At 55.8% G+C, this 13,598-nt stretch overlaps 1 protein-coding gene across 1 annotated transcript in view; it reads right to left on the reverse strand.

Annotated features, from left to right (window-relative positions):
- sfxn2 (sideroflexin 2) overlaps positions 1–13,598 on the reverse strand; it is a 164,120-nt gene that overhangs the window by 19,588 nt on the left and 130,934 nt on the right. Inside the window, exon 10 of the mRNA XM_070876481.1 lies at positions 7,955–8,004. Coding sequence (XP_070732582.1) covers positions 7,955–8,004 — 50 coding nt within the window. The remainder of the gene's footprint in view (positions 1–7,954; positions 8,005–13,598) is intronic.

Raw genomic sequence — 13,598 nt, forward strand, 5'->3', positions numbered from 1 at the left:
TCAGATTAGGAGACCAAAACTGAACACAATATTCCAAGTGAGGCCTCACCAAAGCCCTGTACAACTGCAGTAAGACCTCCCTTCTCCTATTCTCAAATCCCCTAGCTACGAAGGCCAACATACCATTTGCCTTCTTCACCGCCTGCTGTACCTGCATGCCAACTTTCAACGACTGATGTACCATGACACCCAGGTCTTGTTGCTCCTCCCCTTTTCCTAATTTGCCGCCATTCAGATAACATTTGGCCTTCGTGTGTTTGCCACCAAAGTGGAAACCTCACATTTATCCACATTATACTGCATCTGCCATGCATTTGCCCACTCACCTAACCTGTCCAAGTCACCCTGCAGCCTCTTAGCATCCCCCTCACAGCTCACACCAACACCCAGTTTAGTGTCATCTGCAAACTTGGAGATATTACACTCAATTCCTTCATCTAAATCATTGATGTATATTGTAAATAACTGGGGGCCCAGCACTGAGCCCTGCGGCATCCCACTAGTCACTGCCTGCCATTCTGAAAAAGACCCGTTTATCCCGACTCTCTGCTTCCTGTCTGCCAACCAGTTCTCTATCCACGTCAGTACATTACCCCCCAATACCATGTGCTTTGATTTTGCACACCAATCTCTTGTGTGGGACCTTGCCAAAAGCCTTTTGAAAGTCCAAATACACCACATCCACTGGTTCTCCCTTGTCCACTCTACTAGTTACATCCTCAAAAAATTCCAGAAGATTTGTCAAGCATGATTTCCCTTTCATAAATCCATGCTGACTTGGACCGATCCTGTCACTGCTTTCCAAATGCGCTGCTATTTCATCTTTAATAATTGATTCCAACATTTACCCCACTACTGATGTCAGGCTAACCGGTCTATAATTAGCCGTTTTCTTTCTCCCTCCTTTTTTAAAAAGTGGTGTTACATTAGCTACCCTCCAGTCCATAGGAACTGATCCAGAGTCGATAGATTGTTGGAAAATGATCACCAATGCATCCACTATTTCTAGGGCCACTTCCTTAAGTACTCTGGGATGCAGACTATTAGCCCCGATGATTTATTGGCCTTCAATCCCATCAATTTCCCTAACACAATTTCCCGCCTAATAAGGATTTCCTTCAGTTCCTCCTTCTCTCTAGACCCTCGGTCTCCTAGTATTTCCGGAAGGTTATTTGTGTCTTCCTTTGTGAATTTGTTCAACTGGTCTGCCATTTCTTTGTTCCCCATTATAAATTCACCTGATTCTGACTGCAAGGGACCTACGCTTATCTTCACTAATCTTTTTCTCTTCACATATCTATAGAAGCTTTTGCAGTCAGTTTTTATGTTCCCAGCAAGCTTCCTCTCATACTTTATTTTCCCCCTCCTAATTAAACCCTTTGTCCTCCTCTGCTGAATTCTAAATTTCTCCCAGTCCTCAGGTTTTGCTGCTTTTTCTGGCCAATTTATATGCCTCTTCCTCAGATTTAACACTATCCTTAATCCCTTGTTAGTCACGGTTGAGCCACCTTTCCCGTTTTATTTTTACTCCAGACAGGGATGTACAATTGTTGAAGTTCATCCATGTGATCTTTAAATGTTTGCCATTGCCTATCCACCGTCAACACTTCAAGTATCATTCACCAGTCTATTCTAGCCAATTCACGTCTCATACCATCGATGTTACCTTTCCTTAAGTTCGTCTCTGAATTAACTGTGTCACTCTCCATCTCTTATAAAGAATTCTACCATATTATGAATCCGCCCGGCAGGAAAAATCGGTGTTCCACATGGATTCTCAGTGGAAAACACGATCCCGGTCAAATTTAGCGTTATTAAGACAAAATTTAGTCCAAGGCTGCGAGTTGGGCCTAGGGAGGGGGGGGGGTAAATATTTTTCAAAAAGACCAAAATCGGAAAACATTCATAGGACCCTTTTCGAGTGAATTGCTGCAAAAGAATGTTAAAAAAAAACTTTCACTTAGTTTTTTTTGCTGTTGCAGGGTTTCATACCTACCGCCGATCGAAAGGCTGGCTTCTCCTGGGTGTTTTTCTTCTCAACTACGGAACACTGCTACCACCAAACTTGGGCGGAAGCATTTTTTTTCAGTGTTATATGGTGGCAGTCCGCTCCCCAGCGATATTTCGAAACCACCGGAGGAACTCTTCGATCAAACCGGGTAATTTTCCACCAAAAAATAGGAATACAGGTTGAACCTCCCTTATCCAGAACTCCCTTATCCGGAACCACCCCTCCTCCAGAAACATTCCCGGCCACCGGGTGGCGCATGCGCAGAACTCCGACATGAACAAATTGAAGTCCTTCCTCGCTGCCGACTCCAGCAATCGCTGGCCTGTCCCTGCGATCCACACCCCCCCGCACCCCGGACCCCCACGATCTCTCTGCCGCACTCCCAGCCCCAAGCCAGCCAGCCCCGATATCCCCTTGCTCAATACCTGTACCATCCAATTTAACGTGACCACCTGTCGTCCGGAAAAAATCCCTTATCCGGAACAGGCCAGGTCCCGAGGGTTCCGGATAAGGGAGGTTCAAACAGTAACGCCGAAAATGCCGGCGGAAATGCTGACCAAATTCCAGCCCTTTAAAAGTGTTTTCGCTGGGTGGCAGCCGCATATGTCAGAAATGAGGAAATGGTGAAGGAAATGGCCTCTGCAGGTAGCCTCCCCCCAAAAAACATTATAGAAAGAAAATACTTTAGATAACCCAAACGTTTGATTGAGGGTTCATGAGGTTGATTCTGGGGATGAGGGGATTGACTTATAAGGAAAGGATGAGTAAGTTGGACCTCTACTCATTGGAATTCAGAAGAATGAGAGGTGATCTTATCGAAACGTATAAGATTATGAGGGGGCTTGACAAGGTGGATGTAGAGAGGATGTTTCCACTGATGGGGGAGACTAGAACTAGGGGGCATGATCTTAGAATAAGGGGCCGCCCATTTAAAACTGAGATGAGGAGGAATTTCTTCTCTCAGAGGGTTGTAAATCTGTGGAATTCTGTGCCTCAGAGAGCTGTGGAAGCTGGGTCATTGAATATATTTAAGACAGCAATAGACAGTTTCTTAAACGATAAGGGAATAAGGGGTTATGGGGAGCGGGCAGGGAAGTGGACCTAAGTCCATGATCAGATCAGCTATGATTGTATTAATTGGCAGAGCAGGCTCGAGGGGCCATATGGCCTACTCCTGCTACTATTTCTTATGTTCTTAAGTCATGTGTTGACACCGCTTGGTGAAACTTGAATGGCAAACATCACCAAATGGTTCCCAAACCGATGAAGTCCTCATTTCAGACGTACAACCACAAGGACACCAGCGAGTGCAGCCTAGGTGCTTCTACACCGGGGGTAGTGGGGAGGGGAGGGCACTGCATCAGGGGGTTACACCCAAGTGGAGGTAAATACACAGGTCACAACATGGAAGCAGCACATTTGGTCCAACCAGTCCGTGTCTGTGCCTACCCTCCACATGAACAGTGCTGATCACATTTACTCCCCCTATTCCCATATCCCTTCGACCACTTTTACTTCATTCACCGAGCAAATCTAATCTTGAATGTTGACATCGTTTCTGCATCAACCACGAACCCTGGACGTGAATTCCACAGCCTCACAACTCTGTGTGTAAAGAAGTCTTTCCAACCCTCTCTCGCCTTTCTCGACCACCGGACGTCTCAAAGCCCTTTACAGCCAATGAAGTATTTTTTGGAGTGTAGTCACTATTATAATGTGGGAAACGCAGCAGCCAACTTGCGCACAGCAAGCTCCCACAAACAGCAATGTGATAATGACCAGATAACCTGTTTTTTTTTGTTATGTTGATTGAGGGATAAATATTGGCCAGGACACCGGTGATAACTCCCCTGCTCTTCTTCGAAATCGTGCCGCGGAATCTTTTACGTCCGCCTGAGAGAGCAGACGGGGCCTCGGTTCAACATCTCATCCGAAAGACGGCACCTCTGACAGTGCAGCACTCCCTCAGCACTGCACTGCAGTGTCAGCCTGGATTTATGTGCTCAAGTCTCTGGAGTGGGACTCAAACCCACAACCTTCTGACTCAGAGGCGAGAGTGCTCCCCACTGAGCCAGAAAGAAAATACATTTTAAACACTTTTTTTTTCTTTTAAAAGAAAACCCTTTCCTCTGGCCCAACACGAGAGGGTTGCCTGTTGGTCCCTTGGGTGCAGGCCACCCGTCTAACCAACAAACTCACCAACTGATGCTCAGTCGACATTCTCTTGCACAACACAGCAGTGTTGATACAAACAGCATGGAATGTTCAGTTCCCTTATCTTGCACGCCCTTAAAACTAACCTCTCTTCAACAGCTCGCAAGAATTTTCATCAGCCTGCACCATCTTTCCATAAATAAAACCCGCTTCTTCATTTCAGTGACTGGTTTGGGGCCAAACAGCCTCCACCCGCGCTGTATCATTCTATGATTCTGTGTTATCAGGTTTTCAGAACTGTCCGAACATTTTCGCAAAAGGACAGACGCTCCCATGTTTTACCAAATGGGCCTTCCCTGCTGCTAAAGTTTCCCGAACATCAGCAGGCAGAGGGTTCCAAAAGGAGAGGGTGCTTGCCAAATAGAGACAAATTGCATTGATTCCCAATAAACATGTCCAAGCAACACAGAGTGACACTCAACAAATTCAATTGAATGTTGAATTACAAAGCCAAAATAGTTGAATGTAAGTCAGATGCAGTAGTACCCTGGGCGGCTGGCTGTACCTTGGATACTCTACATAGTTCTGGTCACCCAGAAACAAGGGTGGCATTCAAGCACTGGATACAGTGCAAAGAAGAGCCATGAGGCTGATCCCTAGCTTCAAGGGTCTGAGTTATGAGGACAGACTGGAGAAACTTGGGCTTTTTTAGGTACTCCCAGTTGGCCTCCCCCATTCTACCCTGTGTAGACTAGAAGTGATCCAAAACTCGGCTGCCCGTGTCCTAACCCGCACCAAGTCCCGCTCACCCATCACCCCCTGTGCTCGCTGACCTACAATGGCTCCCGGTTAAGCAACGCCTTGATTTCAAAATTCTCATCCTTATTTTCAAATCCTTCCATGGTCTCACCCCTCCCTATCTCTGTAATCTCCTCCAGCCCCACAACCCCCACCCCTTCGAGATGTCTGCGCTCCTCTAATTCTGCCCCCTTGAGCAACCCTGATTATAATCGCTCAACCATTGGTGGCCGTGTCTTCTGTTACCGAGGCCCCAAGCTCTGGAATTCCCTGCCTAAACCTCTCCACCTCTCTTTCCTTTTTCGAGTCGCTCCTTAAAAACTTACTTCTTTGACTAAGCACCTGCGCTAATTTCTCCTTATGCGGCTCAGTGTCAAGTTTTTAATCGCATAATACTCCTGTGACGCGCCTTGGGATGTTTCACCACATTAAAGGCGCTATATAAATACAAGTTGTTGTTGTTGTTAAATTGCCTGGGTTATGGAGCGGGGGTGGGAAGCAAAAACAAATAACAGACATCCTAATCCTGATGATTAACCAGCAAATGTGTAATGGAAGCACAAATAAGTGAATGTTGGGTGAGACAGGGTCAGGTGCAGTTGTCTATAATACCCCCCCCCGCCCCCACTCTCCCATCACCCATTTTCTGTTGAATAACCTGCTGACCGCTTGCTGGCTTGGCTCATTGACGGGGAATGTCGAGTTAGGCAAGTACAGGGGAGCACCGAGCAGGCACAGAACTGCACCAGAACAAGCGTCAGCACATCGAGCCAGAGGCGGAGGGGAGGAAAAGGAGGCGGAACAATAAAGGAACATGGATCGCCTGAATTTGGTCTGCTGCATTTAAAACAAGAAATTGGGAGGATTCACAAAGAGAGAAAACATTCTGTTTACAGACAATAGGAATTATGAATATGCTCCTTCAGGTGCAAAACATGAATGTTAGCACGATTTTAATAGGAATACTAAAGATAGGAAATCTTCCTACCACTCCAGGAACTTGAGCACATAAATCTAGGCTGACACTGCAGTGCTGAGGGAGTGCTGCACTGTCGGAGGTGCTGTCTTTTGGATCAGACGTTAAACCGAGGCCCCGTCTGCTCTCTCAGGTGGACGCAAAAGATCCCGTGGCACTATTTCGAAGAAGAGCAGGAGAGTTATCCCCGGTGTCCTGGACAATATTGATCCCTCAATCAACAAAACAAAGAACTGATTATCTGGTCATTATCACATTGCTGTTTGTGGGAGCTTGCTGTGCGCAAATTGGCTGCCACGTTTCCCACATTACAACAGTGACTACACTCCAAAAAGTACTTCATTGGCTGTAAAGCGCTTTGAGACATCTGGTGGTCGTGCAAGGCGCTATAGAAATGCTAGTCTTTCCCTCATTGTATACGAGGTTGTTAACACACAGCGAGCAGCTCCAGTACTGGGACAGTGCCACTGCCTAACCAGATATTTGGCTCAAACATAAGAACATAAGAATTAGGAACAGGAGTAGGCCATCTAGCCCCTCGCGCCTGCTCCGCCATTCAACTAGATCATGGCTGATCTGGTCGTGGACTCAGCCCCACTTACCCGACCGCTCCCCGTAACCCTTAATTCCCTTATTGGTTAAAAATCTATCTATCTGTGATTTGAATACATTCAATGAGCTAGCCTCAACTGCTTCCTTGGGCACAGAATTCCACAGATTCACAACCCTCTGGGAGAAGAAATTCCTTCTCAACTCGGTTTTAAATTGGCTCCCTCGTATTTTGAGGTTGTGCCCCCTAGTTCTAGTCTCCCCGACCAGTGGAAACAACCTCTCTGTCTCTATCCCTTTCATTATTTTAAATGTTTCTATAAGATCACCCCTCATCCTTCTGAACTCCAACGAGTAAAGACCCAGTCTACTCAATCTATCATCATAAGGTAACCCCCTCATCTCCGGAATCAGCCGAGTGAATCGTCTCTGTACTTCCTCCAAAGCTAGTATATCCTTCCTTAAGTAAGGTGACCAAAACTGCACGCAGTACTCCAGGTGCGGCCTCACCAATACCCTGTACAGTTGCAGCAACACCTGCCTGCTTTTGTACTCCATCCCTCTCGCAATGAAGGCCAACATCCCATTCGCCTTCCTGATTACCTGCTGCACCTGCAAACTAACTTTTTGGGATTCATGCACAAGGACCCCCAGGTCCCTCTGCACCTCAGCATGTTGTAATTTCTCCCCATTCAAATAATATTCCCTTTTACTGTTTTTTTCCCCCAAGGTGGATGACCTCACACTTTCCGACATTGTATTCCATCTGCCAAACCTTAGCCCATTCGCTTAACCTATTTAAATCTCTTTGCAGCCTCTCTGTGTCCTCTACACAACCCGCTTTCCCACTAATCTTTGTGTCATCTGCAAATTTTGTTGCACGACACTCTGTCCCCTCTTCCAGGTCATCTATGTATATTGTAAACAGTTGTGGACCCAGCACCGATCCCTGTGGCACACCACTAACCACCGATTTCCAACCCGAAAAGGACCCATTTATCCCGACTCTCTGCTTTCTGTTCGCCAGCCAATTCTCTATCCATTCTAATACATTTCCTCTGACTCCGCGTACCTTTATCTTCTGCAGTAACCTTTTGTGTGGCACCTTATCGAATGCCTTTTGGAAATCTAAATACACCACATCCATCGGTACACCTCTATCCACCATGCTCGTTACATCCTCAAAGAATTCCAGTAAATTAGTTAAACATGATTTCTCCTTCATGAATCCATGTTGCGTCTGCTTGATTGCACTATTCCTATCTAGATGTCCTGCTATTTCTTCCTTAATGATAGCTTCAAGCATTTTCCCCACTACAGATGGAACTATGTTTACAATATAACACGAAGGACCGAGGGAACTGCCACAGCATTGCACAGTCCTTCAAAATGGCTTCTCCTTTAGCAAGGAGGGTTTTAAAAAATATATTAAAAGGCTGGATTAAAAATAAACAAGTTCCACTTACTTGCATGAATGGATATTTCTCCAGCCGCTCCATCACGATGGGGAGAATAACTAGACAAGAAAAATTGAAAGCAGTGAGCAAATGTCAGGCTACTTTATTTTGGTAGGTCGGGAGCGGCGGAAGGGTTTTCGTTTTCCAACGTAAATGAATAATGAACTGAGCGGACAAGAGCCCAGGAGGGAGATGGTTTTGATCTTAACCGAAACGTGCCTTCCTTCCAGAAGCGAGAGGACATTCGCTAATTAGGCAGCAGGCACCTGTGGGGCCGAATGGCCTGTTTCTGTGCTGTAAATACCATGGGCTGGATTTTCCGGTGATGTCCGCCTCTGTTTTCATCCCGGAGGGGTGGTAATGGTGGCGGTGAGCTCCTGTGGGCAGGCGGCCAGACCTCCAGCGCCCCGTGGGGGTTTTCGGGGCCGGTCTCGGCGGGGCGAGGAGCATTACCGCCCGGGAGAGGTGAGCCGGTGTGCAACGCCCCTGGTTATGACTCCGGCTTGATTTTGGACTCCCGCCCAACCTGCAGTGCCCCCCTGCTGGGACCGCCTGTGAAAGCGGGCGGTCCAAACTATACCGGCTGCAGTGAGATAAGTAATGTCCACCTCAGAGAAGTGTGATTGTTTTTTCTTTTTTATTTGCGACTTATGTTGTGGTGGCATGAGCTGTGTATTGGGAATGTTTTTGGTGGGTTTTTTTTTCAGGTTTTTTTCTCCCCAGGCCTCTCTCAGGGCGCCCCAAGACTGGCTATTTAGCTCGGGATTTTCCCATGCTTAGCCGGCCTAGCGCCCTAAGAGAGGTGTGCAACGTCTCCCTTAGCGCCCGCCCCACACTCGGGGCCCAGCTGCCCAATTTTGCTGACTGAGGCGCAAACTGTTCCCAGGCACAAACTTTACCGCCCCGCCGCCATTACCGCCCCGACATCAGCAAAGCTGAAAATCCAACCCACTTGTAGTAAGGCGCTGTAAGGGGAAAGCTCCAGGGTGAGTATTCTATAAGGATGAGATCAAATGAGCTTTAGGACCATTGAAGGGGTCAGCTGTGGGTCAGTGACTGGCACTCTCACCTCTGAGTCAGAAGAGTGTGGGTTCAATTCCCACTCCAGAACTAAAGCTGATAAATCTAGGCTGACACTCCAGTGCAGTGCTGAGGGAGCGCTGCACTGTCGGAAGGGCTGTCTTTCGGATGAGACATTAAACTAAAGCCCTGTCTGCCCTCTCAGGTGGTCGTAAAAGATCCCAAGGCACTAGTTTGAAGCACAGTTCTCCTGCCCAATATTTATCCCTCGAAGAAAATCACTATAAAAAACAAATAATCTTGTCATCATCACATTGCTGTTTGTGCGAGCTTGCTGTGCGCCAATTGCCACCTTTCCTACATTACAACAGTGAATAAACTTTAAAATGGATGTCCTGAGGTCATGAAAGGCACTGTCAGCAGTGATGTACGTATTAATTCTTTCATAGAGAAGAGGGCAGTCCCTTGAACAGTCTGTACTCCTCTACAACATCCCTTTCTGTTTAATCATAAACAGTTAAAAGTTACATCGCAGACTAACTCTGATAGTAGAGGTGCATCTGTATTGAAGCTGGAATGGTCTCTGGCCACTGTCCAAATGTTCTCAGATTTTGGTTAGGGAAGGGTTTGTAACCAGTGTGACGCTTTGCTGAACTCCGATGGCAAGTGTTGCTTTAATTGGTCTGGTTACTATAGCAATTCACTGACTGCAGCCCAGTCTTATGACTTAGAAAGCAGGGTTAACACTTAGCACTGCAGAAAGTCCAGCAGCTTTCAAGAGAGACCAGACTATCCCACAGTTCTAAGCTTCGATTTGCCTCTTCCCCTTACCAGGCACTGTAGTCAACGTAGCAGTAAACAGCCAAGTGTAACACCCATCCTGTTTCAAAAGGTCACTGCCCTATCTATCAACACTGGAGGTGGTCTGGGCGGATAATCAGGAGATTGGCATAGGTGGCTGGTACACTCCTGCACAAACTGGACATTTACTTCGAGGGTCAGAATTAAAAAGCAGAGAAGTTACGCTAAACTTGGACAGAACCTTGGTTGGACCGCGCTGGGAGTTCTGTGCACAATTCCGATCTTCACGTTATTAAAAAGGATATAGGAGGCACTGGAGAAGGTCCAAAAAAGATTGACATGGATGACACGCAGCCGGGGAGCGGGACGCTAAGCGGGGCGCAGGGGAGTAATGCACACGGCAGCGGGAGGCCGGGAGGTCGGCGAGGGGAGGGAGGTCGGGAGGACGGCGAGGGGCGGGAGGTCGGCGAGGGGCGGGAGGTCGGCGAGGGGAGGGAGGTCGGCGAGGGGCGGGAGGTCGGCGAGGGGCGGGAGGTCGGCGAGGGGCGGGAGGTCGGCGAGGGGCGGGAGGTCGGGGAGGGGCGGGAGGTCGGCGATGGGAGGGAGGTCGGGAGGTCGGCGAGGGGCGGGAGGTCGGCGAGGGGCGGGAGGTCGGCGACGGGAGGGAGGTCGGCGAGGGGCGGGAGGTCGGGGAGGGGCGGGAGGTCGGGAGAACGGCGAGGGGAGGGAGGTCGGCGAGGGGCCGGGAGATCGGCGAGGGCCGGGGGATTGGAGAGGGGCGGGAGGTCGGCGAGGGGCGGGAGGTCGGCGAGGGGCGGGAGATCGGCGAGGGGCGGGAGGTCGGGAGGTCGGCGAGGGGCGGGAGTTAGGCGAGGGGCAGGAGGTCGGCGAGGGGCGGGAGGTCGGCGAGGGGCGGGAGGTCGGCGAGGGGCGGGAGGCCGGCGAGGGGCGGGAGGTCGGCGACGGGAGGGAGGTCGGGAGTTCGGCGAGGGGCGGGGGATCGGCGAGGGGCGGGAGGTCGGCGAGGGGCGGGAGGCCGGCGAGGGGCGGGAGGTCGGCGAGGGGCGGGAGGTCGGCGAGGGGCGGGAGGTCGGCGAGGGGCGGGAGGTCGGGAGGGGCAGGAGGTCGGTGAGGGGCGGGAGGTCGGCGAGGGGCGGGAGGTCGGCGAGGGGCGGGAGGTGGGGGAGGGACGGGAGGTCGGGAGGGGCAGGAGGTCGGTGAGGGGCGGGAGGTCGGCGAGGGGCGGGAGGTCGGCGAGGGGCGGGAGGTCGGGAGGTTGGCGATGGGCGGGAGGTCGGCGATGGGCGGGAGGTCGGCGAGGGGCGGGAGGTCGGCGAGGGGCGGGAGGTCGGCGAGGGGCGGGAGGTCGGCGAGGGGCGGGAGGTCGGCGAGGGGCGGGAGGTCGGGAGGGGCGGGAGGTCGGCGAGTGGCGGGAGGTCGGGAGGGGCGGGAGGTCGGGAGGGGCGGGAGGTCGGCGAGGGGCGGGTGGTCGGCGAGGGGCGGGAGGTCGGCGAGGGGCGGGGGATCGGCGAGGGACGGGAGGTCGGCGAGGGACGGGAGGTCGGCGAGGGGCGGGAGGTCGGCGAGGGGCGGGAGGCCGGCGAGGGGCGGGAGGTCGGCGATGGTCGGGGGGTCTGCGAGGGGCGGGAGGTCGGCGATGGGCGGGTGGTCTGCGAGGGGCGGGGGGTCGGCGAGGGGCGGGAGGTTGGCGAGGGACGGGTGATCGGGAGGCCGGCGAGGGGCGGGAGGTCGGCGAGGGGCGGGAGGTTGGCGAGGGGTGGGAGGCCGAGAGGTCGGCGATGGGCGGGAGGTCGGCGAGGGGTGGGAGGTCGGGAGGTCGGCGAGGGGCGGGAGGTCGGCGAGGGGCGGGAGGTCGGCGAGGGGCGGGAGGCCGGCGAGGGGCGGGAGGTCGGCGATGGGCGGGAGGTCGGCGAGGGGCGGGAGGCCGGCGAGGGGTCGGCGAGGGGCGGGAGGTCGGCGAGGGGCGGGAGGTCGGCGAGGGGCGGGAGGTCGGCGAGGGGCGGGAGGACGGCGAGGGACGGGAGGTCGGGAGGCCGGCGAGGGGCGGGAGGTCGGCGAGGGGCGGGAGGTCGGCGAGGGACGGGAGGTCGGGAGGCCGGCGAGGGGCGGGAGGCCGGCGAGGGGCGGGAGGTCGGCGAGGGGCGGGAGGTCGGCGAGGGGCGGGAGGTCGGCGATGGGCGGGTGGTCGGCGATGGGCGGGTGGTCTGCGAGGGGCGGGGGGTCGGCGAGGGGCGGGAGGTCGGCGAGGGGCGGGAGGTCGGCGAGGGGCGGGAGGCCGGCGAGGGGTGGGAGGCCGAGAGGTCGGCGAGGGGCGGGAGGTCGGCGAGGGGCGGGAGGTCGGCGAGGGGTGGGAGGCCGAGAGGTCGGCGAGGGGCGGGAGGTCGGCGAGGGTCGGGAGGCCGGCGAGGGGCGGGAGGTCGGCGAGGGGCGGGAGGCCGGCGAGGGGTCGGCGAGGGGCGGGAGGTCGGCGAGGGGCGGGAGGTCGGCGAGGGGCGAGAGGTCGGGAGGCCGGCGAGGGGCGGGAGGTCGGCGAGGAACGGGAGGTCGGGAGGCCGGCGAGGGGCGGGAGGCCGGCGAGGGGCGGGAGGTCGGCGAGGGGCGGGAGGTCGGCGAGGGGCGGGAGGTCGGCGATGGGCGGGTGGTCGGCGATGGGCGGGTGGTCTGCGAGGGGCGGGGGGTCGGCGAGGGGCGGGAGGTCGGCGAGGGGCGGGAGGTCGGGAGGCCGGCGAGGGGCGGGAGGTCGGGGAGGGGCGGGATGTCGGCGAGGGGCGGGATGTCGGCGAGGGGGCGGGGGGTCGGCGAGGGGCGGACGGCCGGCGAGGGGCGGGGGGTCGGCGAGCGGCGGGAGGTCGGCGAGGGGCGGGAGGTCGACGTGGGGCGGGAGGTCGGCGAGGGGCGGGAGGTCGGCGAGGGGCGGGGGGTCGGGAGGTCGGCGAGGGGCGGGAGGCGGCGAGGGGCGGGAGGTCGGCGAGGGGCGGGAGGTCGGCGAGGGGCGGGAAGTCGGCGAGGGGCGGGAGGCCGGCGAGGGGCGGGAGGTCGGCGAGGGGCGGGAGGTCGGCGAGGGGCGGGAGGTCGGCGATGGGCGGGAGGTCGGCGAGGGGCGGGAGGCGGCGAGGGGCGGGAGGTTGGCGAGGGGCAGGAGGCCGGCGAGGGGCGGGTGGTCGGCGAGGGGCGGGAGGCCGGCGAGGGGCGGGAGGTCGGGAGGCCGGTGAGGGGCGGGAGGTCAGCGAGGGGCGGGAGGTCGGCGAGGGGCGGGAGGCCGGCGAGGGGCGGGAGCTCGGCGAGGGGCGGGGGGTCGGGGGGTCTGCGAGGGGCGGGGGGTCGGCGAGGGGCGGGAGGTCGGCGAGGGGCGGGCGGTCTGGAGGTCGGCGAGGGGCGGGAGGCCGGCGAGGGGCGGGTCGGCGAGGGGCGGGAGGTCGGCGAGGGTCGGTGGGTCTGCGAGGGGCGGGGGGTCGGCGAGGGGCGGGAGGTCGGCGAGGGGCGGGAGGTCGGCGAGGGGTGGGAGGTCGGCGATGGGGGGAGGTCGGCGAGGGGCAGGGAGGTCGGGAGGCCGGCGAGGGGCGGGAAGTCGGCGAGGGGCGCGAGGTCGGCGAGGGGTGGGAGGTCGGCGAGGGGCGGGAGGTCGGCGAGGGGTGGGAGGTCGGCGAGGGGCGGGAGCTCGGCGAGGGGCGGGAGGCCGGGAGGTCGGCGAGGGGCGGGAGGTCGGGAGGTTGGCGAGGGGCGGGAGGCCGGCGAGGGGCGGGAAGTCGGGAGGTCGGCGAGGGGCGGGAGGTCGGCGAGGGGCGGGAGGTCGGCGAGGGGCGGGAGGACG

Source organism: Pristiophorus japonicus, chromosome 3, assembly GCF_044704955.1.
Source record: "Pristiophorus japonicus isolate sPriJap1 chromosome 3, sPriJap1.hap1, whole genome shotgun sequence".
NCBI lineage: Eukaryota > Metazoa > Chordata > Chondrichthyes > Pristiophoridae > Pristiophorus > Pristiophorus japonicus.